The 24265-nt window shown below is 41.3% G+C and overlaps 1 protein-coding gene across 1 annotated transcript in view; it reads left to right on the top strand.

Annotated features, from left to right (window-relative positions):
* ZNF106 (zinc finger protein 106) overlaps nucleotides 1–24265 on the top strand; it is a 62169-nt gene that overhangs the window by 33084 nt on the left and 4820 nt on the right. The window contains exons 7-20 of the mRNA XM_004609597.2: nucleotides 712–781; nucleotides 3700–3854; nucleotides 3937–3997; nucleotides 6443–6766; nucleotides 9392–10172; nucleotides 11549–11604; nucleotides 12322–12467; nucleotides 14142–14276; nucleotides 16155–16271; nucleotides 17953–18144; nucleotides 18769–18831; nucleotides 19458–19577; nucleotides 20221–20292; nucleotides 21906–21977. Coding sequence (XP_004609654.2) covers nucleotides 712–781; nucleotides 3700–3854; nucleotides 3937–3997; nucleotides 6443–6766; nucleotides 9392–10172; nucleotides 11549–11604; nucleotides 12322–12467; nucleotides 14142–14276; nucleotides 16155–16271; nucleotides 17953–18144; nucleotides 18769–18831; nucleotides 19458–19577; nucleotides 20221–20292; nucleotides 21906–21977 — 2364 coding nt within the window. The remainder of the gene's footprint in view (nucleotides 1–711; nucleotides 782–3699; nucleotides 3855–3936; nucleotides 3998–6442; nucleotides 6767–9391; nucleotides 10173–11548; nucleotides 11605–12321; nucleotides 12468–14141; nucleotides 14277–16154; nucleotides 16272–17952; nucleotides 18145–18768; nucleotides 18832–19457; nucleotides 19578–20220; nucleotides 20293–21905; nucleotides 21978–24265) is intronic.

Here is a 24265-nt window from a genome sequence, read left to right as displayed (position 1 = left end):
GGCCTTTTCCTTTAGAACTGAGCCAGTGTAACAGTAGTTAAGTGCATAGGTTGTATACCTAGGTTTAAATTCTAACTTTCTTCCTTTGACTGAAATAGTCAAGCAAGAGATTCTTCCATGATAAAGTTAATCTCTTGGGGCTTGCCTGTTAGATTATTCAGTTCATTATTGTAAAGATTTTCTTGCTGAAATTTCAGGTAAAAACCATGCTAAGATAAAATCGTGTACATTATTACTGTGTGTTTTTTTTTTTTCCTGTTTAGACTTTGTTTATTCTTTGCTTTACCAAGATGTAATGTTTTGCCTAACCATCTTGGACTTTTCCACTTCTGTGATGCTAGAAAGGTACTTCACCTTAGTTTTTTTTTTTTCTTTTTGGGTCACACCCGGCAATGCACAGGTGTTATTCCTGGCTCTGCACTCAGGAATTACTCCTGGCAGTGTTCAGGGGACCATATGGGATGCTGGGAATCGAACCCAAGTTGGCCGCGTGTAAGACAAACGCCCTACCTGCTGTGCTACCGCTCCAGCCCCATTAGATTTTTTTTTAAATCCAATTCAGTCAACTGTATAAAACTTTCATTATCCTATTAGAAATAGTAGCAACAATGAAGACTAATACATGATTATCTTAGAATTGATTTTTTTTTGTTTTCTTTGGATAATTATCCTCATATATTTATTATTGCTCAATTTTCTTTGTCTCCTCAGGATGGATCTTCTCCTGAACTTCCAAGTCTAGAGAGAAAAAATAAAAGAAGGAAAATTAAAGGAAAGAAAGGTACAGTGTAGAATATTTTGGCAGAAAAAGATAATTAGCAATTGAAAGCAATTCGACGTAATATAACTCGTGGTTATCAAACACTGATTTCCAATTTATTAATATCTTTGTTGTCTTAAGGGTATAGAAAAGTACAATTTCTTATGACATTCAGTTGCTGTATAGAAGAATGATATCTGTAAGCTAAATGTTAATATAAATCTTGAACATTCATAGAGTATGAAGCCAGTGTGTCTCACGGGTTTCTTTCCAGTGGGCTGAAGAGAAAGAGATAATTGTGTTCTTTCCTAGTAATACTATTTTTTTTGGTTTTTTTTTCCATTTTGAGGCATCTTGGTTGCTTTTCTCACGTGAATTAAGAAGAAAAGTTATTAGTATGCTTCAGTTTAGGGGCTGTTGCAGAATATGATGAGCCTTGGGTGATTGGATCTTGTGGATAGAGTCAGGAAGAATACGGTTTCTGGTTGGGGCAGCTGTGTAGATGATGGTATCATTTGGAAAATTTCATAGAGTTATAGTATAGAGGAAAATAATCTTTATTTGGGGAGGGGGTGGGGTGGAGGTTGGATTCCTTTGAGTTAACGTAACTCAGAGATACCAGCTAGTGGTACACAGTGGTGGTTGGAAATGTGGGTTTGAAGTTTGGTGGTGAGATCTTGGTGTACTGAATGGGAAAGGGATAAGGATGATAACAATATACACATAGTAGGATGTTTATTCAAAAAAAAACGAATGCAAAGCCCGCAGGGGCTCTCTCACACCAACTGCGTTTGGTGGTCTTGTGTCGCTTCCCTGACCCTGGGGCGGCCGTGGCAATGGGTGGACGAAGGAGGAAACAAGGGCCAGCCAGGCTGGGTGATGTCAGTTGCAGTTTATTTGAATCTCGTCTCCATTCCTCTTCCTCATCCCGTTCCTTGATCCCCTTCATCCTCCTCTTGGATGCTGCTCCTTCATAGTTCTCCTGGATTCTCTCTCTACATCCTATTTCATTCTTCTCCTGATTCTCCCCTTGCCCACTCTTACAGCCTTAGTTATTTCCCAAACATGAGGGGGTGGGGATTACACATAGGTGTGGTCATACAATCAACAAATGTACATTCCTTCCCTCAAGGGAAGCTTCTTCTAGGACAAACTCTCATTCAGCAAGAAGACCCACCCAAGGGCAAAAATACCATCTATGGGTGTGTTTTTCCTTTCCTTAGTCCATCAAACATATAAACATTCATAATATTAGTCATTTTGTTTGGACACAGTTAGAGATACATTAAGCTTACAGGATGGCTCTCCTGGGGATATCTCGCTATTGATCTCAGACAGTGCTCAGGCCAGATTAGTCTTTCCTAACCCTAGCAGGGTCCTATTCTAGTTATTACTTTTTGGATCATGACAGAATTTGTCCATGATCATGTTCTTAACTTTTAGTTAAGTATTGTGGTGCTTTGGCCTGACCATTTCGATGCCAGGATAGCTCACAGCTTGCCCTGGTCCATTCAGTCCCTCATCGGGACCCTGCTTTTGGGGTGGTAGGAACTAAGGGCAGCTGAGGCTTAAGTCGAGAAAACAGATGCCCAGGAGTGAGTATTATTTGGAGTCAATTAACTCCCAAAATACAAATGTCTTTTTGTATTTATACAAAAAGGACATTGCTCTGAAGTAAAAGGACATAAGGAGAAGAGAAAGGCAATATTACACTTATGAATACAAGTCCAGTGTCCTTAGAAAGATCTGACCTTACAAGTTAACAGAGTCTGATTAGGGGATACAGGTGATTGACTGGTTGGGGAAGCAGAGCACAAGAAAGAGGTTACAGATAAACACAGGAATGGGAGTGTCTCAGGTGCACTGTGATGGGTATTACTGAGTAAACCTAAACCCCTGTGGCCAGGGAGAAATGACAAACCAGTGTTAAGTCTAAAATGTTTAGAGCTATATTCCAATAAACACAGAAGAATGGGGTGCACTGTGATGGGTATTACTCAGTAAACCTAAACTCCCTATGGCAAGGGAGAAAGGACAAACGAATGTTATCCTCCAGTAGGATGTTTATTTTAAAGTAACTTAAGTGTAGTTTTTAAAGGCAACATACATATGTTTTTATATATATTTTTATTTGTTTGCTTGGGGGGCATACCTGAAGATGCTCAGGGATTACTCCTGGCTCTGCACTCAGAGCCAGGTGGGGCTTATGGGACTGAAGCCAGGGATTGAACCTGGGTTAGCCGATTGCAAGGCAAATGCCCTACCCACAAGCACTATCACTCTGACCCTAGAAGCCGTATTTTTCTCCCAGAAAGCCTGCATTAATAAGAACAATTGTTGTTTGGGGGCCACACCTAGCTGTGCTCAGGGCTTCCTTCTGGCTCTATGTTCATGGGCAACATATGTGGTGATAGGTTCAAACTTGGATTGGCTCTGATGTGCATGCAAGTCAGGTGCCCTATCTTGCGGTATTATTTCTCTAGCCTCAAGGAGAAAAATTTTAAATGAACAGACTAAAGATATATTTTGGTATGAGAGTATAAGCACTTTAGATAATGGGGTCTAATCTAAGCAAAAACGTTGTTTGTGGATGGTGGTAGGTAAAGGAAGAATAGGAAATGAAGCTGAGAAGAGTTGATTGACCTGGGACAAAGATTTGTCTTGGCTGGGTTGGTGGTGGGGAGTGGTGATTAGATACAGTGGTCTCACAGTGGGGAACACTTGAACTCTAGCTTTCCAGTTCTTTGCTTTTGGTTTCTAGATCTCACCACGTCGGGCTTGACTGCATGGTTTGTGAGGTTAGGTGAGTTTCCAGTGACCTTGTGGGGAGAAATAAAATCTTAACTCAGATAATTCAAATAGTCCCATTTTTCTGAGGAACTGACTTAATAAAGAGAAGTCTCTGGTCATAAACTGAGCCTTGTGGTTTCTTTTGACAGAACGTTCTCAGGTTGACCAGCTGCTGAATATTTCTCTAAGGGAGGAAGAACTAAGCAAATCACTGCAGTGCATGGATAACAATCTCCTGCAAGCTCGTGCAGCGCTTCAAACAGCTTATGTTGAAGTTCAGAGGCTACTTATGCTTAAGCAGCAGGTAAAGTTCATGGAACAATGAATGAAATTGAATCATCTCTGAAGTTGAGTTTCAAGTGTTTAATTGAATGCTTTATTTTCAGATAACTATGGAGATGAGTGCACTGAGGACCCATAGAATACAGATTCTACAGGGATTACAAGGTATTTAGAAAGAATTGGATGGATTGGACCTTCTAATTTAATTTTTTTTTGTCCTCTAGGGCAGTTAAATTAATGGAAGGACATACATGATATATATGTGTAATATATATACATATATATTACACATATATATCATATATATATTACACACACACACACACACACACACACATATATATATATATATCCTTAAAATGCTGAATAGTGAAGATAGTATGTTACTAAAAAGCCTTGGGTTAGAAATCAAAAGATGTGGGATTTTTTCTTTTTTGTTTTGGGGACCACCTCCCATCATATTCAGGGCTTGCTCCTGGTTTTGTTTCAGGGATCACTTTTGGACCAAGGGCTCAGGGGACCATTTAGGGTGCTGGGAGTCCAGCCTGAGTTGGTCATGTGTAAGGCAAGTGCTTAACCACTGTACTCTCTCTCTGGCCCCATGGCTTAAATCTTGACTTTTCCATTAGTACTCATGTATGACTTTGGATAAATAACTTAAAATCTGAACAGTTGGAATGTGAATGCATGTTTTATTCATATCCTTCTTGGTTGTATGACATGATTTTTGGGAAAAAAACAAATAGGGATTCTAAAATTCTAGTGTAATTTTTAAAAATATGCTTTAGAGGGGCTGGAGTGATAGGGCATTTGCCTTGCACGAGGCCGACCCGGGTTCAATTCCCAGCATCCCATATCGTCCCCTGAGCATATCGCCAGGAGTAATTCCTGAGTTGCAGAGCCAGGAGTAACCCCTGTGCATTGCCAGCTGTGACCCAAAAAGCAAAAAAAAAAAAAAAAAAAAAGCTTTAGGGCCAGATAGTACAGCTGTACGGTGCTTGCCTTGCATGCGCCAACCGGGTTTTATCCTAGCATTACATATGGTTTCCTGAGCCCCTCCAGGAATGATTCCTGAGTGCAGAGCCAGGAATAAGCCCTCGGCATGGCTGGGTGTGGCCCTAAAACAACAAAATTTTTTAAAAAGTATGTATTTTATATGTGTGTGTGTGTTTATATACGTTAAGATTGACCTTTTAATACATTGAAGATAAGGTCGGCAAAACCCTCCACGACATTGAAGCCAAAGGTATCTTCAAAGCTGACACGCCACTGGCCAAGCAAGTGAAAACAAAGATAAATAAATGGGACTATCTCAAATTAAGAAGCTTCTGCAACTCAAAAGAAACAGTGACCAAAATACAAAGACAATCTACAGAATGGTAAAGGATATTTATGCAGTACCCATCCGATAAAGGGTTGATAACAAGGGTATACAATGCACTGGTTGAACTCCACAAGAAGAAAACCGCCAACCCAATCAAAAAATGGGGTGATGAAATGAACAGAAACTTTTCCAAAGAAGAAATCCGAATGGCTGAGAGGCACATGAGAAAATGTTCAACATCACTAATCATCAGGGAGATGCAGATCAAAACAACAATGAGATATCATCTCACACCACAGAGACTGGCCCACATCCCAAAAAACAAAAGCAACCGGTGTTGGCGTGGATGTGGGGAGAAAGGGACTCTCCTTCACTGCTGGTGGGAATGCCGACTGGTTCAGCCCTTTTGGAAAACAATATGGACGATTCTCAAAAAGTTAGAAATTGAGCTCCTATTTGACCCAGCAATACCACTCCTGGTAATATATCCCGGAGAGGCAAAAAGGTATAATAGAGATGACATCTGCATTTCCATGTTCATTGCCGCTCTGTTTACAATTGCCACAATATGGAAAAAAACAGAGTGCCCGAAAACAGATGATTGGCTAAAGAAACTCTGGTATATTTACACAATGGAATACTACATAGCTGTCAGAAAACATGAAGTCATGAAATTTGCATATAAGTGGATCAACATGGAAAGTATCATGCTGAGTGAAATGAGTCAGAAAGAAAGAGACAGACATAGAAAGATCGCACTCATATGTGGAATATAAAGTAGCTGAGAGGTACAAGCTTACAATGTTGAGATTCCTGGCAGACATTTCTCTGGACTTAGTTACTAAAATACTAAAATACAGAAATCCAAAACTATGCTGCTGCTAGTGCGGCCTCCTGACCTCATATCTCTTCATTCTCAGCAATGGAAAACAAATTACCAAATGCTTTCTTTTCAGCAGATCGACTTTAGAGGGGAGAAACTCCAAATCAATAATAGTGAATTTTTTTTTGTTTAAATATTGAATGTAATCAAAGTAAAGTGAAATTTACCAGTTACACATGCGGGGACTGGGGTGGTGGGGGGAAGGGGGGAGGTATATCGTGATTCTTGGTGGTGGAATATGTGCACTGGTGAAGGGATGGGTGTTTGAGCATTGTATAACTGAGACTTTAACCTGAACGCTTTGTAACTTTCCACATGGTGACTTAATAAAAGAATTTTAAAAAAAAAAGATAGACCTTTTAAGTAACATTTTTCATTTGCATATGTGTGTTTCTCATTCTAGAAACATATGAACCTTCTGAGCGCCCAGACCAGATTGTTTGTAGTCTTCCACGAGAACAAAGAAACAGTAGATCTCAGACATCTGCCGATACCGCCTTGCTGCCTACTCCCTTTTTTCCTGTTTTTCTGGATTCGCCATCATCCACTGGAGTCCCTCTCCAAGTCACTGCATCTCCTACTTTCCAAGTCCACGGTAGCCTTCCTGCACCAGATTCCTCGGTTCAGATTAAACAAGAGCCCATGTCTCCTGAACACGGCGAGAATGTGAATGTTATGTCACAAGACTCTGCTTGCACTGAGTCCAAGGAATTACTGCAAGCTAATAGTATGTAAACTTTTCTCTGAGTTAAGGGCAACCCTGTAGTGAATCTGGGGCAATTGGATGTCAGTGATGTAATGTCATACTTCCCCATTAAAGCTCAAATTATTACAATTAATTTTTCTTGAAATTTCCTTCCTCCGAGAGAACTATTTAATTATCAATAACTTTTTAAAAATCTTTAATTTATAAATTGGCTTTGTATTTGTTCCTGAAAGTTTTCACTTATTGGGATTGATTTAGAATCAGTTTGTTTTTGTGAGATATATGGGTTCAGTTTTCTAGACAAGGTATATCACTCATGTCTTCTGAGTTTCTTTTGCTGATGTAGGATTTATGTCAGCCTGAAAGATAGGATGCTCTGCAGAGGAAATTTTGGGTTTTAGAATCATCGAATAGGAACTTGGATGGTTTTGAAAAATGGCCAGGATTTTTACTCTTTTCATAAAATTACATTCATCTGCTTACCATTTGAAAATAACTTTAAATGGTAATTTAAAATAGAACATTCTTTTCTTTTTTTTTTCTGCTCTTTGGGTCACACCTGGTGATGCCAAGGGGTTACTCCTGACTCTGCACTCAGGAATTACTCCTAGTAGTGTTTGAGGGACTATATGGGATGCTGGGAATCAAAACCAGATCAGCTTTGTACAAGGCAAATGTACTATACTATTGCTCCAGCTCCAGAAATGCTATTTCAAATCTGGAAGTTGCCCACAATGGTGCTATATTGATAAGTAATGTTAGCAAACATACTTTGGATTATTTCTTTTTGGGGGGTCTTTTTCGGTCACACCCAGTAATGTTCAGGGGTTAGTCCTGACTCTGCACTCAGGAATTACTCCTGGCAGTGCTTGGGGGACCATATGGGATGCTGGGGGATTCAACCCGGGTAGACCATGTGTAAGGCAAATGCCCTAACTCACTGTATTATTGCTCTGGCCCCATTTGGGTGATTTCTTATGCAAAAACCAAATGTGAAGAATTATTCTAGATTTGACTACCTGTTGCAATTCTAAATAGTTATATGAAATGTATATTGCCTTTCCTAATGAATTTTGTTATTTTTCTGTGGCTAATATTTAACTTTTTTAAAAAAGTAGTCAAATATTATATAGTCACTTTTAACGCTCATTTTAAAAAGTAGCTTTTATCAGATTTCTTTTACCAGTTGCAAAAGGAGTTTCTATTTATTGTAAGAAATGGGTAAACTATAAAAGTATAGGTATGCTACTTTGTTATATATTATTTAAGTCTTATATTATGGATGTTTATGTGTTTACATGTGGATTTAAACAGATCATATTTGTCTGATCTTTGAATTTTAAGGTCTTTTTATTTTTAAGTATTCTGTATGTTACTACATTGTATATATCTTTGAATATGTCTGATTGTTTCATGAGTTAAAAATCCTAGACATGAAATAACGAACTCTAAGAAAATAGATGTTGTCGTTGTTGTCACTGCTGCTGTTGCTGGGGGGTGGAGGTGCACTTGTTTCCATGTGGGAAGCGCACACTGTGTGCTGGGGTTGCAGTGCTGCGGGGCACACACTTGTGTGCTAGGGATTGCACACTTGCCTTAGTTTGGGGGCTTGCACGCCCTATTGCTGTACCCTGGGGTTGCATACTTTATAGTGGTGCTGGGTATGGTGGGCAGATTTGATGCTCTGTTGCGCCAAGGGTCACACACTTTCTTGTGATACAGGGGCTCAGGCTTGTGGCACTGGGGGTTGAGCTAGCATTGCAGGGGATCACACTTGCTAATATGGGGTGGTGCTAAGAATCAAACTCAGGGTCTGATGCATGTAGGTCAGAAGCTTTACCACTGAGACACAGTGGCCCCAGAGGACAAGCTTTTCTCTTTTTTAAAAAAATAGTTAATGTGTATACAGTGGTATTGACATTTAGGACTTGTATTTTTAAGCTGGCTGACTTCTTATTGTAGCACTGTAGCACTGTCATCCCATTGTTCATCAATTTGCTTGAGCAGGCAGTAGTAACCTCTCCATTGTGAAACTTGTTACTGTTTTTGGCATATTGAATACGCCATGGGTAGCTTGCCAGGCTCTGCCGTGCTGGTGGGAGATTCTTGGTAGCTTGCTGGGTTCTCCGAGAGGGTTGGAGGAATTGAACCCGTGAAGGCATCGGCAGTGTGCAAGGCAAACATCCTACCCATTATACTATTGCTTTAGCCCAGCGGGCTGTACTGAACTTCTCACTAGTCATTAGTATTTAGTTAAATTGGATATACAGGCAAATCCATTTGAAAACTTAAAGAGAAATAAAGAAGAAAACACTTCAGTTAAGAAAATACTTAAATATATACTGAGACTTAAACACAGTGTTAAATATGTGGGCATTTAAACAAGAAAGAAGCAATCTACCCATAAGGAGCTTTCACAAGATCATTTGTGAGATTAAGGCAAATAGTGTCATAGGTGTGTGTGTGTGTCGGTTATGGAATATTAATGGGTGAGATAATAATGGTCATAGCCATAGTTTGGTTAGCATACAGAAGTGCCATTTTAGGGTAGAGAGTCAATCAGTGATAAATAATTGCAGTTTATGGCTAAAAAAATAGCAGACACAATAAAAGATTCAATAAATAATTTTTTTCTTCTCAATTCAGGGGAGACCACTGAGAGTGGTCCAGTTTTTCCAATCATCACTGCAACATTGCCCTTATCAGAGCTAAGGGAAAGTTTCCATGATCCTAGCCAAGAACTAAAGCTTTCCATGGAGCAGAGGCATACCAGAAACAAAGAAAATGTACCCTCTTCCCAGTCAACTGGTCTACCTAGCATAATTAAAGAAAATGAAGAGCCAATCAAAGGCAACAGCGGCTCTGAAGCTTGTACCAGTTCTTTTCCGAGACTGTCCTTTCCTTCAGAAGCCCCTTTAGAGAAGGAGCCCCACTCTCCAGCCGACCCACTTGAACAGCAGGCAGAATCCACTCTGACATCAGCTGAACCTAGGGGAAATAAGAAAAAGAAGAAACTTAGGAAGAAGAAAAGTCTGCGAGCCGCCCATGTTCCTGAGAACAGTGACACGGAGCAGGATATATTCACTGCAAAGCCTGTAAGGAAAGTAAAAACTGGAAAGTCAGCCAGAGGGGGGAAAGTAACCACCTCCACCTGGGAAGATAGTAGAACTGGCCCAGAACAAGAGAGTATCCGGGATGAGCCAGATAGTGACTCGTCCCTGGAAGTCCTAGAAATTCCCAATCCTCCATTTGTAGTAGTAGACATTGATTCTTGTGAATCTGGAGAAGAGAAACCAGACAGTCCATCTAAAAAGGATATTTGGCACTCCACAGAGCAGCACTCCTTAGAGACATCTCGTTCTGGTTGTGATGAAGTTAGCTCTACCAGTGAGATTGTGACGCACAATAAAGATGGCATTCCCGTAAGGTAAGGTTGTTGGATTCTTTCATAATTGTCTCCTTAGAAATAGTCGATTTTTGGGGGGTGGGAGGGATACTGGGTTCATTGGTGGTGGAGAATGGACACTGGTGGAGGGATGGCCTCTTAAACATTGCGTGAGGGAAAAACAAGCACGAAAATGTGTGACTCTGTAACTGTACCCTCACTGTGACTCACTAATTAATAAATAAAATAAAATAAATAAGTAAAAAAGAAAAAGAAATAGTCAATTTTTTTTGGTATTTCAAGTGCAATTTTTATTTAAATTTTTAAAATTTTGACTGTTGGGGCATACTTGGTGGTGCTCAAGGCTTATTCCTGGCTCTAAGCTTGGGGATCGCTCCTGGCAGGCTAAGGGAACCATATGGGTGCTGGGGATCAAGCCTAGGTCAACTATATGAAAGGCAAGAGGCTTAGCCATTGCGCTTAGCCATTGCACTATCACTCTGGCCCCTAAAAAAATCATCAATTTTTATTTTTCCTTTTTACATCACACCTGGCGATGCACAGAGTTACTCTTGGCTCTGCACTCAGGATTACTCTCTGTGGTGCTCAGGGGACAATATGGGATGCTGGGAATTGAACCCGGGTCAGCCGCGTGCAAGGCAAACGCCCTACCCACTGTGCTATCTCTCCAGCCCCAAAATCGTCAGTTTTAAAAGGAATCATATTTGTATGAAAGCAATAGGGATTGTGTTTACAGTAGATTGGAACTTGGTTGGCAGTGGAGATTTGTTTTTTGATTTATGTTGCAAATATATATTTTTTAAAATTTATTTTATTTTATTTTATGTTATTGAATCACTGTGAGATAGTTACAAGCTTTCATGTTTGGGTTACAATCTCACAATGATCAAACACCCATCCCTCCACCAGTGCACATTCCCCACCACCAATATCCCGGGTATACGTCCCCTTTCCCACCCTCCTCCTGCCTCCATGGCAGACAATATTTCCCATACTCTCTCTCTACTTTTGAGCATTATGGCTTGCAATATGTTGCAAATATTTATTATATTTTATTTTCTCATAATTTCAGGGAAAAAAAGCCCTCATTTTTTTTTTAATTTTAGGGGGGTGGGTTTGCGGGCACAGCCAGCAATGTTTGGGGCTTACTCCTGGCTCTGTACTCAAGCATTATTCTTGGAGGTGTTCAGGAAACTGACTAAATGTGGTGCTAGGGATCAAATCCTAGTTAGCCCATGCAGGACAAGCTTCTCAGCCCCTGTATTATCTGTCTGGCAAAACTGCTCTTCTGTCATTGTTGCTGCTTTACCCTTTGTTTAGAACAATGTTTTAACTAAGAAAGTTAAAAGTTCCACTTAAATTCATACCCATGCTAAAATGTTTCTCTCATTTTGTAGTGTGGCAGAAACTCAGACTGTCATCTCCTCCATGAAAGGATCAAAGAACTCTTCAGGTATTTGGCCGTTCGGTTTTTAAATTGGCCACAGGGGAAAAAGGCTCATAAGTACTAAAACCAAAGTTTAAATCTACTTAAGTGTAGTTGTAGAGTTAGGGGTGGGATTATCACACAGGGTTTTTCCCTAAATTTTGAGATAATGAACTTCTAATTTTTCTCAGTCCCATCTTCCTTGTATGTATAGCTCATTAGCATTAAGGTTTCATTGGGTCAGGGGGAGTTTGGAAGAACTGCTTAAAGAATAAAGACTCAACAAAATAGGGGCCGGAGTGATAGCACAGCGGGTAGGGCGTTTGCCTTGCAAGCGGCCGACCCAGTTCGATCCCGGCATCCCATATGGTCCCCCAAGCACTGCCAGGAGCAATTCCTGAGTGCAAAGCCAAGAGTAACCCCTGAGCATTGCTGGGTGTGACCCAAAAAGAAAAAAAATAAATAAATAACTGGTGTTAGCAGGGACTAGATGTGGAGAGATACTTGCTCCTTACATATATATATATCACTCAAAAAGCCATTACATGAGTAATTGTCATTTTCCTAAATAAAAGGCCTTCTGTTGCGAGTTTTCACAGTGCAGATCATGAATGAAAAATGTGTTTTGCTGAAAGTAACTAAGGCGATATTAAGGGTCACCAGGTCCTGGAATGGTCTTAAACTTCTGAGCATCTTTTCACGATGCCCAAAGACATGTCTCTGAAAGCTATTATTATTTTCTAGAAATTTCTTCTGAACCAGGAGATGATGATGAACCCACCGAAGGGAGTTTTGAGGGGCACCAGGCTGCAGTGAATGCAATTCAGATATTCGGGAGCTTATTATATACTTGCTCAGCAGATAAGACGGTCCGGGCTTATAATCTGGTGGTAAGTTAATATAGCAGTTGGAACACTTTTAGTAGTAGTAGGTTTTAGAAAGTCCAATGTGCTCTCTAAGAGCAGTTGTTGAAAGTTTGCTGTTCAGAGATAGGGGTGGACTTTAGACTGATTTCATAGTCACTCAATTTAGGGTGACCTGATGCAGATATAATTTCTTCCCCTCTGCCTTCTTTGATGTGATATTCCAAAAGCGAGTATTTCTTCTCACTGAATAGACACCAGGAGCCACTGAGTTTTCTTTTCCCATCCACCAAAATATGGTCCAGTACCTTCATTCTTGGGCTGAGGAGGTGAGATTCCAGCAGTAAATGTGACATGCTCAGGATCTCAGCCGCGGTGCTGGTAATGAGTTCACTAACTCAGCTGGTACTCCACAAAAAAAGATTGGAGAGGTGTAGGACATGGTGCCAAGTTGTTCAGGTGGGCGGCTCATTCCACCTCCCCACACTTAATACAGTCTGCTTAATGGTTTCTCTGAAACTACTCAGAGTGCACTTTCTGAAATTTGAATTTTGGTGTATAAAATCCGACTAATTCTGTTAGGCAACACTCAAAGTCAAGAAACTTCAGAAACATTATATTGGTCCGAATAAACCCCATGTAGGTATTTGGAATTGTTGAAGGCTCTGGGAAGGTGAGAGTGAGAAGGAGTGGTTTGATAGTGGAACAGGAACATGTTTACTGGGGCTGTAATGATAGTATAGCAGGGAGGGCACTTGTCCTGCACTTGGATTTGATCCCTAGCACTACATACGCCTTCCTGACCCCTTTCAGGAATAACCCCTGAGCTCAGAGGCAGCAGTAAGTCCTGTGCCACTACTGCGTCTGCCCCCCCCTTTTTTTTTTAAGTTTTCTCTGGGCAACTTGTGCCCAGAGGAGTTGGCCTTCGGAATGCCTGAGGAACTAAAGTAGTGGTAGCAGAAAGTAAGAGTCTAAAATCTGGGGAATTGACTCTAACTTGAAATTGCAAGTTAAACGTATATAGTGTAGAAACGAAATGTTATTGCTACACAGAGATAACAATTAGAATGTTTATTATAAAACCACACTTGACCCACCGAACTCTGTGATGGTGGCTTTGATGGGCTTGGGCATTAGGGAACAATCCCACAGACAACTGATTCAAGGCGGGGCCTAAGCCAGATGATTAGCTACAGTGTATGTTGGCTGTGTTTGGTGCTCCATATGTTTGAGAGGGTTGGTCTTAGCCAATAGTTATAATTTGATAGAATAGTGAATCTCCCGAGGTATTTTTTGGGATTACTCAGCAAACATATTGTAGGTATGTCAGTACATGGGACTGAACAGATAGTTACTGAACATTTTTGTGTGCCAGGCACTGAGGACACAGTAATAAACAGGTTTTAGTATTGTTTTGTTTTGTTTTGTTTTTGGGCCATACCCAACAGTGCTCCAGGTTTACTCCTGGCTCTGCACTTAGGAATTAGTCCTGGTGGTGTGCTCAGGGGACCATATGGGATGTCGGGGATTGAACCAAGGTCACCTTGTGCAAGACAAGTGCCCTCCCCATTGCACTATCGCTCCAGCCCTCACATGTTTGTGTGTGTGTGTGTGTGTGTGTGTGTGTTTATTTATGTGGAGCACACAAATAAGCTATTTCTTTTCTGTTTCCATTGTAATCTGATCTGTGTTTGACTTTAGAACCGGAAGTGCATTGGTGTCTTTGAGGGCCATACCTCCAAAGTGAACTGCCTCCTGGTTACTCAGACTTCTGGGAAGAATGCTGTCCTTTTCACGGGTTCCAGTGATCATACTATTCGCTGCTATAATGTAAAGGTTAGTGGGTCCAGATAAATCAAAATGATAGTTTGAGCTAGTTCCAACTGTATTTGTACTGTGGTGTAGAGACACAGATGGTGTCAACTGTCCTCTTCTTTTGCTTCTGGACTGATTTTAACACACTCACACAATCCTTGGTAGATAGGGAGATTTAGATCGGGTGTTTTTTTGTTTGTTTGTTTTTTGAGTCACACCCAGCGATGCTCAGGGGTTATTCCTGGCTCTGCTTAGGAATTACTCCTGGTGGTGCTTGAGGGACCGTATGGGATGCCGGGGGTTGAACCCAGGTCACCCAGGTCACCCAGGTCGGCCACATGCAAGGCAAAAGCCCTGTGTGGTCTTGATTATTCCTGTGGGCATTGCAACAAAAACAACACAGGGAAGGGGAAAGAAAAACCTGACTGAAAAATCAGTGAATCCAAAAGTTAGTTCCTTGAAAAGATAAATGAAAGAAGCCTCTAGCAAAATTGATATTCAAAAAGGGGGGGAAAAAGACATATTTGCAATGTCCAGGAGGAAAGAACCAGATAGTAGCAATAACTCTGTTGTGGTAAAATAACAGAAACAATGTATGTCAACTGGCAAATAGGTGTATATAAAAACGAATGTGGGACATAAAAGTCGGGAACAGTAAGAAAAAGAACAAGCTGTTGATACTTGTAGTAGCATGAATGGGTGTGGAAGACTGCATTTCAGAAATGTTCTCAAGCTCTGGTTGTTCACATGACTACACTTGACCAAACTTTAAGTATCTTTATTTTTTTATTATTTTTTTTTTTTTTGCTTTTCGGGTCACACCTGGCGATGGACAGAGGTCACCCCTGGCTCTGCATTCAGGAATTACCCCTGGCGGTGCTCAGGGGACCATATGGGATGCTGGGAATTGAACCTGGGTCGGCTGCATGCAAAGCAAATGCCCTACCTGCTGTGCTATTGCTCCAGCCACAAAACTTTAAGTATCTTATGGTGAATTTTATTACATGAAAGAGTTTTGCTGAAACTCTTCAGCAAAGTTTTTTAAGAACTGTAAACAAATTTTGGCAAGAAATAATTTTTTAAATCTCTTTTTGTTGTTTTATGCCAAGTTAATTCCCAGGAGGTAAATTTTTGCTTCTTCGGTTTCTTCTGTGCTGTCTTTTTCTTCTGTGCAGCCCTCCTCTTTTGGATTAGGAACAATCTATTCTTTTTTACCTCAGCATGAAGGGAGAACTTATATAGGAGTTAAGCCGCCAATAAGGCCTGTCAGTTCTGTGGTGCATCTAGGGTGCTTTTTTCACCTTGATATGCTCAGTGATCAGAGAATCTCCATCTAAACCCGTACTTTCAGCATGACTTGCTGCTTTTTAGAGGTTGTTATTTATTCTCTATAGCTTGAGGGTCTTTTAGCACATATTTTAAGAGAAATATACATACATTTGTAGAGACTATCACACATATATATACCATGTCACTGTCATCAATGCCACCCTGTTGCTCATTGATTTGCTCGAGCGGGCACCAGTAACATCTCCATCGTGAGACTTGTTATTACTGTTTTTGGCATATCAAATTTGACACGGGTAGCTTGCCAGGCTCTATCGTGCGAGCGAGATGCTCTCGGTAGCTTGCCGGGCTCTCTGAGAGGGGCGGAGGAATTCAACCCAGGTCGGTTGCGTGCAAGGCGAATGCCCTACCTGCTGCGCTATCGATCTAAATATATCACATATACCATACATATGATGTATGTATACAGTAGTCTCTACAAATTAGAGAACTAGAGAATGCTGCGGTTTCTTTCTCATGAGCATCATTTCACACTCTGCTACCAGGAGACTTGTTTTCATATTTGATTTGCCGCTAATGCTGCTACTGAGATGTTGTGTGTGTTTCCACCAGACTCGAGAGTGTGTGGAGCAGTTACAGCTGGAAGACCGGGTTCTCTGCCTCCACAGTAGGTGGCGAATTCTCTATGCTGGGCTGGCAAATGGCACTGTGGTCACCTTCAACATAAAGGTTAGTGCTTGAGGAGAAATGGCTGAATTCCCATGCCGCATGAGAAAAGTATGTGTGTAGCGAGGCAAGAGAAGTACAAGTAGACATCTCCTGTTTCCTGGTGTGAGGAAGCAAGAATTAGCCAGTAGTCAAGAAACTTACCCTTTGATAGAAGTGAAACAAATTCCTAAATTCTGTCTGCTCAGGCGCAAGTGTGTCAGGATCAAATGTAATACTACCAAAGTAAACTAAGTCTGACAGTTGGGGACAAATAAGGAGTCATAGGTTAAACTTGTCTGTCTCATTTTTAGAAGGACACCATGAAAGATGAGCTTAAAAATCCTTTGACTTTGGTGTGGTTTGGAACTGGCAAAGGGTTTCATGAGGGAATCCTGGCAGTAAAGTGAGCTGAGTTGCAAGTTTGCTTTCAGGACAAGTAGTCTCATTCTTTCCTAACCTAAATAGAAATGAGTTTGTTGGGCAAACCTTCATGGATCATCTGTTATGTTCTAGGCCCAGAATAAGGCTAATGGCTCTTGGCAGACCATGTCCTGGGAGAGGTCGAACCCGGGCTTCTCGTATGCAGATATGAACTCTAGCCTGTTAGCTCCGTCCCTCCACCCTGCATTGTTGTCAGGAAGGCATTTGGGAACTATTGGAATAATCCGTTAACTAGAATGCATATATTTAACGCAGTTATCAAATATACAACAGTGGTTCATATTTTCCTTTTTTGGGTTTGTTTTTGTTTGGGAGCCACTCTTGGCTCTGTGCCATGGGTCACTCCTGGAGGGGCTCTGGAGACCATATGAGGTGTTAGACTTGAACAGGAATCCACTGTGCAATGCCAATGCTTTAACCTCTGTACTACCTCTCCAGTCACACCTGCCGCCCTCATTTTCCTTTTAAATGTTAAGTGGGACTTTATCTTTGGCTACTCAAGAGGCTAATAGTCAGTTCATAGTGCCTTGAATTTCAGTCCCTCCAGCACCTAAGATTCTAAACTGTGTATTTAGCCATGTGGACTTCTAGCTGCTACTTTTGAAACTTCTGGGAGTTTTACCTTATCTGCATGCTTAACAAATCTATTTTGGGTGGGGGTAGGTAGGATATCACCTGGCAATATTCAGGGGCTCCATCTGGTTCTGTGCTTTGGAGTAAGCCATGATGCTACTCAAAGCACTATATTTGGTGCCGAGGAATTGAACCAAGGTTGGCCACTTGCAAGGCAAGTGCTTGCCTTAGCACTTTGTGGCTCTGACTCCTGGTTTTTGGTTTGGGGGCCACACTTGGCAGTGCTCAAGCACTTCTTCCAGCTCTGTGCACATAGTCCCCTGAGCCCTGCTGGGTATGATCCCCTTAACAATAATGACCCAACAAAAGTTGAATGACAGAGGTAGGCCATCGGAATGAGAACTTAAGTACAGACGACCAGTTTGAGAGTTTGTCAAGTCTTGATTTTATTTAATTAATTAGTTTAGCTTTTTGGGTCACACCTGGCGATGCTCAGGGGTTACTCCTGGCTCTGCACTCAGTAATTACTCCTGGCGGTGCTCAGGGGACCATATGGGATGCTGGGACTTGAACCCGGGTCGGCCGCATGCAAGGCAAAAGCCCTACCCACTGTGCTATCGCTCCTGCCGCAAGGTCTTGGTTTTAGTTTGCTCATTGTTTCTACTTCATGTAACGGCCTTTCTTTTAGAACAACAAACGTCTTGAGATCTTCGAGTGCCATGGCCCTCGGGCTGTCAGCTGTCTGGCCACCGCCCAGGAAGGTGCCCGGAAGCTGCTAGTGGTGGGGTCCTATGACTGCACCATCAGCGTGCGTGATGCCCGGAATGGACTGCTCCTTAGGACGCTAGAGGGCCACAGCAAAACCATTCTCTGCATGAAGGTGAGTAAAGTGAGGGCAAGAAGAGATCCCGTACAAACAAGAGGTTTGAAGAGGTTTCTCATGTCTCACGCCTTATTTAGAACATAATCATCTTTAAAAGATGAGCAAGTTGATTACAGACCTTTTCATTAGACTTGAGTCACCAAGGAATATGGTTTTTTTTTTTTTCTTTTTGGGTCACACCCGGCAATGCACAGGGGTTATTCCTGGCTCTGCACTCAGGAATTACCCCTGGTGGTGCTCAGGGGACCATATGGGATGCTGGGAATCAAACCCGGGTCGGCCGCGTGCAAGGCAAATGCCCTACCCACTGTGCTATCACTCCAGCCCCTAATGTGGTATTTTTAGTTGGCTGAGATATCATTAAATTGGCATTGTAAAATGTAGACATAGGCTGTTACCTTCTTAACCATCCTGGAGCGATGCTGAACTGAACATAACACTTCCTAGCTTCTCAGAATACCTGATAGTATGGTCTAGTTCAAAGTTTTGTCTTAGAAGTTTACTGTATCCTAGTTACTACACATCTGAATGGAAGATGATAATTAGGACATGCCATTGTTCATTACAGCGGAAGCTCAGAATTTTCCACCAAATCTCACTCATTGAACTTGTTTCTTTAAGGTGGTGAATGACCTTGTGTTTAGTGGCTCCAGCGATCAGTCTGTCCATGCTCACAACATTCATGTAAGTCCTGAGTAAAGAAACCTTTGACATAATGATAAATAAAACTTACAGGATTCCTCAGACCACTTGCAATTTAAATGGAAGACCTTTCTACCATGAATGTCTTAATAATCTCTGTGTACAAACTCTAGGATAGTAACAGCATCCTAGAAATACTGACAATTTAGTTATTCTGAATGACTCATTTTGGCTTGAGGTAAATGGAGCATCAGCATCTCTCAAGTAGATGTGATCCATAATCTAATATAGATCAAATGAAAACAGCTGAGACTCCACTCAAGTCACAGCAGCAGCTTTGAAGCTTTGTTTCCGGCCTGTAAACCTGCAGATGATCTACTTCAGGGCATTTCATCTTTGGGGTGTGTAAAACAATAAAGGAGTAAATACTTTAAAAACTATCAAATGCCAGCATGTAAGTTTTGACTCTTCTTTTCCTGTGGCCCTGAGTTCTCTACCTTCAGTGAGCACAGACTCTGTGTGGGTGGCACATGCTCATGAGAAGGCCTCAGCTGTTAAAATTAGCACAGCTCCCTGTGTGTCCTGGCGTCTCCTAGTCGGGGCTGGGAGAGAGCTGATGGCACCCACTCCTGGAAGTCTCCAGTGACTCTTTTCTCTCCTCTCCACAGACGGGGGAGCTCGTGCGAATCTACAAAGGCCACAACCATGCAGTGACTGTGGTCAACATCCTAGGGAAGGTGATGGTGACTGCATGCCTGGATAAGTTTGTTCGCGTCTATGAGTTGCAGGTAGAATTCGAATTATTCAGAACTTGGCTCAAATGATTTGGGGAGAGTGTCCATTTGGGTTTTATTTAATTAATTAATTAATTTTTCAGTATAGTGAGTCAGATGGAACCAGGGAACCTGCCTTTTTTTCAGGCTTTTTGAGCTAATTGCCCGTAAACTCCCACCTCCAGCAAAATTGCTGTGAAATAAGTGGTTGGGCTCACAGGTTCCAATAACTGAAGTGAGATTAGGCCCTGTGGCTCAGGGGTAGAGCACTTGGCTTTGCCTATATGAGATGCTGGGTTTGATCCATGGCACTGCAAAAACACAAAACAAAAATTAAACAAAAATTCCTTAAGTGGTTTCTGTAAAGTCACTATCATCTCTAAGTCCTGTTTAATTCTCCTTGCATCCAATTTCAAGTTTGAGATTAGATACCATATAGAATTATTTTAAAATTTTAAAAAATTATTAGTAACTTTTTCTTTAGGAATTATTAGAAAAATTGCTGTGAAATTTTTGTTTTTATTGAAATGCTTTAACTTGGTGTCTTGGGTATAATTTTAAACTGTTTTAAACCTGTTAAGATTTTCAAGACCATCCTTTGGAAACACAGGGTAAATAATCTTAATCTCTTTTTTTTTTTCCTGTTTCTCCACCAAAGTCCCACGATCGATTGCAAGTTTATGGAGGACACAAAGACATGATCATGTGTATGACCATCCATAAAAGTATGGTGAGTATAATTTTTCATGTCACATAATTGCCTTTATTTATTTATTTATTTATTTTGCTTTTTGGGTCACACCCGGCAATGCACAGGGGTTCTCCTGGCTCTGCACTCAGGAATCAACCCTGGCGGTGCTCAGGGGACCATATGGGATGCTGGGAATCGAACCTGGGTCAGCTGCATGCAAGGCAAACACCCTACCCCCTGTGCTATTCCTCCAGCCCCACATAATTGCCTTTAAATAGGACAAGAACCAAAAATTTTACAAACCAATAATAATGTCACCATTTGTCACTTCCCAAAAGGAATTTTTTTTTTTAACTCATAGACCTTACTATTAGATACCTTTATACATACCTAGTAGATTTTTAATTAGTTAAATTTTTTTTTGTTTTGGATCACTCCTGGAGGTGCCTAGGGAGTGGGCACTGTTTTAAACAAGACTATTAAACAGGACTTAGAGATGATAGTGACTTTACAGAAACCACTTAAGGAATTTTTGTTTTGTTTTGTTTTGTATTTTTGCGGTGCCATGGATCAAACCCAGCATCGCATATAGGCAAAGCATCAAACTTGGGTTGACTGCTTGCAAGGCAAGTGCCTTATTCTCTGGACTATCTCTCTCGCCCTATCTATTAGTGTTGAGAAGTTACCCAATACGGTTGTTGAATATTCCATATTTAATATCTAACAAAATTTAAGATGTGTGGGCTTTCCCCAAATTGACTGGGCTTTCCCCCTGAGGTACTATGATCTGAATAATCTGAATAGAACATTGGAATGGAATCATGCAGTTTGGCTTAAGCGTCATGGTTAGTTTTACCAGACCTGAAAATAGAAACTAACTTGGTAATCCTACTTTCTTTCTTGGGGGTGGGGAGGCGGGTTTGAGCCATACCCCGCAGTGCTCAAGGTTTTCTCTTGGTTCTGCATTCAGAGGTCACACCTTGCGGGGCTTAGGGGACCATATGGGATGCTGGGACTCAAACCCGGGTCCGCCACATACAGGTCAAGCACTTTACATGCTGTGCTATTGCTCCAGCCCCAATCTTATTTCTGAATTGCTTTTTTAAATTATGAGATTGAACTTGAATGGATGATTTTTTTTCAACTCTTGAGCAATACAGATATTTGTCCCAGTGAAGCACAGATAAATGCCCAGCGGAAGCTAGAGCTTTACCAAGGCAAGTATAAGTAGGTGCCTCTGAGTTCTGCCACTTCCATGAGACTTGAGCCCCAGAGTGACCCTACAACTGGCGCAGCTTCCAAGTCGCTGGGTTAGAAGATCTGACGAAACTTTTCCATTGTAGTGCTCTGGGGCTGCTTTCGTTTAGATTTGTGTTTTCTTTCTTTTTGGTTTTGGGGCCACACTTTCTAATGCTCAGAGGTTATTCCTGACTCTACACTCAGCCTCTGGGGGACCATATGGGATACTGGGGCTCAAACCTAGGTCTGATGTGTGCAAGGCAAGCGCCCTCCCCACTGTACTGTCTCTCAGGCCCTGATAAGTGTTTCCTTAATTGACTTCTACAAGTACCTGTCGGCTCTGGTTTGGAGGGTGTTTTATAATTGTTTTGTGTATATGGTTTTGATCTGACCTGATAATCCTCTTTCTCCAGATTTATACTGGCTGTTATGATGGCAGTATTCAGGCTGTGAGGCTGAATCTGATGCAGAATTACCGCTGTTGGGTAAGGAATGTTGGGTAACAGCTCTTGTCACCAGACTTAGGAATTGCTTAATCTTAGGCTAACTTATAGGCCTTCCTCCTCATCAGTAGATATTTTAAGTTTTACTTATCTGTTTATTGATGGGCATTTGCTCAGGCCACACCCAGCAGAGCTTGGGGGCTACTCCTTGCTTTATGCTCAGAGGTTGCCGTATCACTGCCCAGGGGGTCCATTCAGTGCTGGGGATTAAACTTGCATTAGCTTCATGCAAGACAAGTGCCTTAACCCTTGTACTCTCTCTCAGGGCCCAGGATTTTAATTTTATTTTTGAGCATCTAACTTTGTACCTCTACTATAGGACAAGAAAACTATATTAAAGAATCTGCTTAATTTCTATACTCCCTTAATGAAGTCTATTGTAAGATTAAATATGAAATATACTTAAGTATCATCCACTCAGAGGTATATCCTTGATGGATTCTGCTTTATTATAAAATAAGTCAGTGCTTACTAAAATTTCCACTGTATACAGAGATATATGAAGTAAAAAAAAAATGAAAGTGCTTGTCTTTGTGATCTGCTCTCTGTAGTTAAAATCATTTCTAAGGGATTTCACATATTCATAGTTTGGTTGTGTCCTCATTGTTTTTGAGGAATAGGCAATAAAAATTGTTTTTGTTTGTTTTTTTGTTTTGCGGTGACGGGGATCAAACCCAAGGTCTCATGCATGCAAGGCAAGTGCTCTACCACTGAGCTACGTCCCCACTCAAAATTTGTATTTTTGAAGTTTAAATCGGTTCTCTTGGCAATTCAGTGAAATCAGTGTTTTTCATTTTTGGGTTGGGACTGCTGATTAACCTCAAAACTGCTATCTTCCTTATAAGTTCTTGTTTGTTTTTGTTTTGGGGACATACCCAGAAATGCTCAGTTACTTTTGGCTCAGTGCTTGGGGTCCATATGGGTTTCTGAGGGGACCCAGCTGGGGTCAGCCCCATGTAAGGCAGGCACCCTACCCACTGTGCTATTCTGGCTCCTTCCTCCTAAGTCTTATAATTTGTTTCATCACTCTACTGTATATAAAGACGTGGGGAAAATACCTTCAGATTATAATAGGGGAAAAGCCCAAATTTGCATTCCTTTTTAGAGATGAACATCTTAGCATCCTAAGAGTTATTACAAGCCTGTTGATAAAAGTCAAGATAAAGAGGCTTAATGTTTTCTGACAAGTAAAATTGTATCACTTGTATAAGTAAAGTTACATTATTTTAAAAAAAGATGAAAAAGTTGGCAATCACATGATTATGATTCAGATTAGACTTCTGTGATTTCCAAACACCATTTTCTACAATAAATATTTCCACAAATGTTGCTTTCTTGATAAAACATGTTCATTTTAGGTATATAGATCAAGTCCATAAAATTGTAAAAGCTTTCAGTGGACAAGCCCTTTATCTTTTATAATGAGTGGACTGAGAAACTCATTTTATAATGACAAAATAAAGAACAAATATGGCTTGATTAGGATCGTGGGGAGTAGGGTTGGGGGGACACTGGGAACGTGGTGGAGGGCAGTGAGCACTTTGAGGGAGTATAGTAAGGGATACTATATGCACAGAACCTACTGCTAACAGTATTAGAAACCACAAGGTCAAAAATTAAAAAATTAATACCCCTGCACTGTCACTGTAGCACTGTCACTGTCATCCTGTTGTTCATCGATTTGCTCAAGTGAGCAACAGTAACGTCTCCATTGTGAGACGTGTTGTTACTGTTTTTGGCATATCGAATACGCCATAGGTAGCTTGCCAGACTCTGCGGTGTGGGCAGGGTACTCTGGCTTTCTGAGAGGGACTGAGGAATCTTGAACCTGTCGTGCAGCTCAAACGCCCTACCCGCTGTGCTATTGCTCCCACCCTAAAAAATAAACACAGAAGAGCCTGGCAAGCTCCCCTGTGGCATAATAGGTATGCAAAATTGCAAAATACAGTAACAATAGCAGTCTCATTCCCCTGACCCTGAAAGAGCCTCCAGTCGTTGGGAAAGACGAGTAAGGAGAGGCTGCTAAAATCTCAGGGCTGGGACGAATGGCAACATTACTGGTGCCCACTCGAGCAAACCGATGAATAACGGGATGACAGTGATCCAGTGATACCAAAAAAAAGTATGACTTAAATAGGTGTTTGGGTTGGGGGGAATGCTGTGCGGTTTGTGGCCAGATCTGGTAGTGCTCAGGCGTCTCTGCAGTACTGGGGATTGAACTGGAATCAGTCACATGCAAGACTGTGCCTTAACCCCTGTCCTATCTTTCT

The sequence above is a fragment of the Sorex araneus genome, chromosome 3 (genome assembly GCF_027595985.1).
Source record: "Sorex araneus isolate mSorAra2 chromosome 3, mSorAra2.pri, whole genome shotgun sequence".
NCBI lineage: Eukaryota > Metazoa > Chordata > Mammalia > Eulipotyphla > Soricidae > Sorex > Sorex araneus.
The sequence above is the reverse complement of the archived record's forward strand: the minus strand, read 5'-3'. Positions and strand labels throughout refer to the sequence as shown.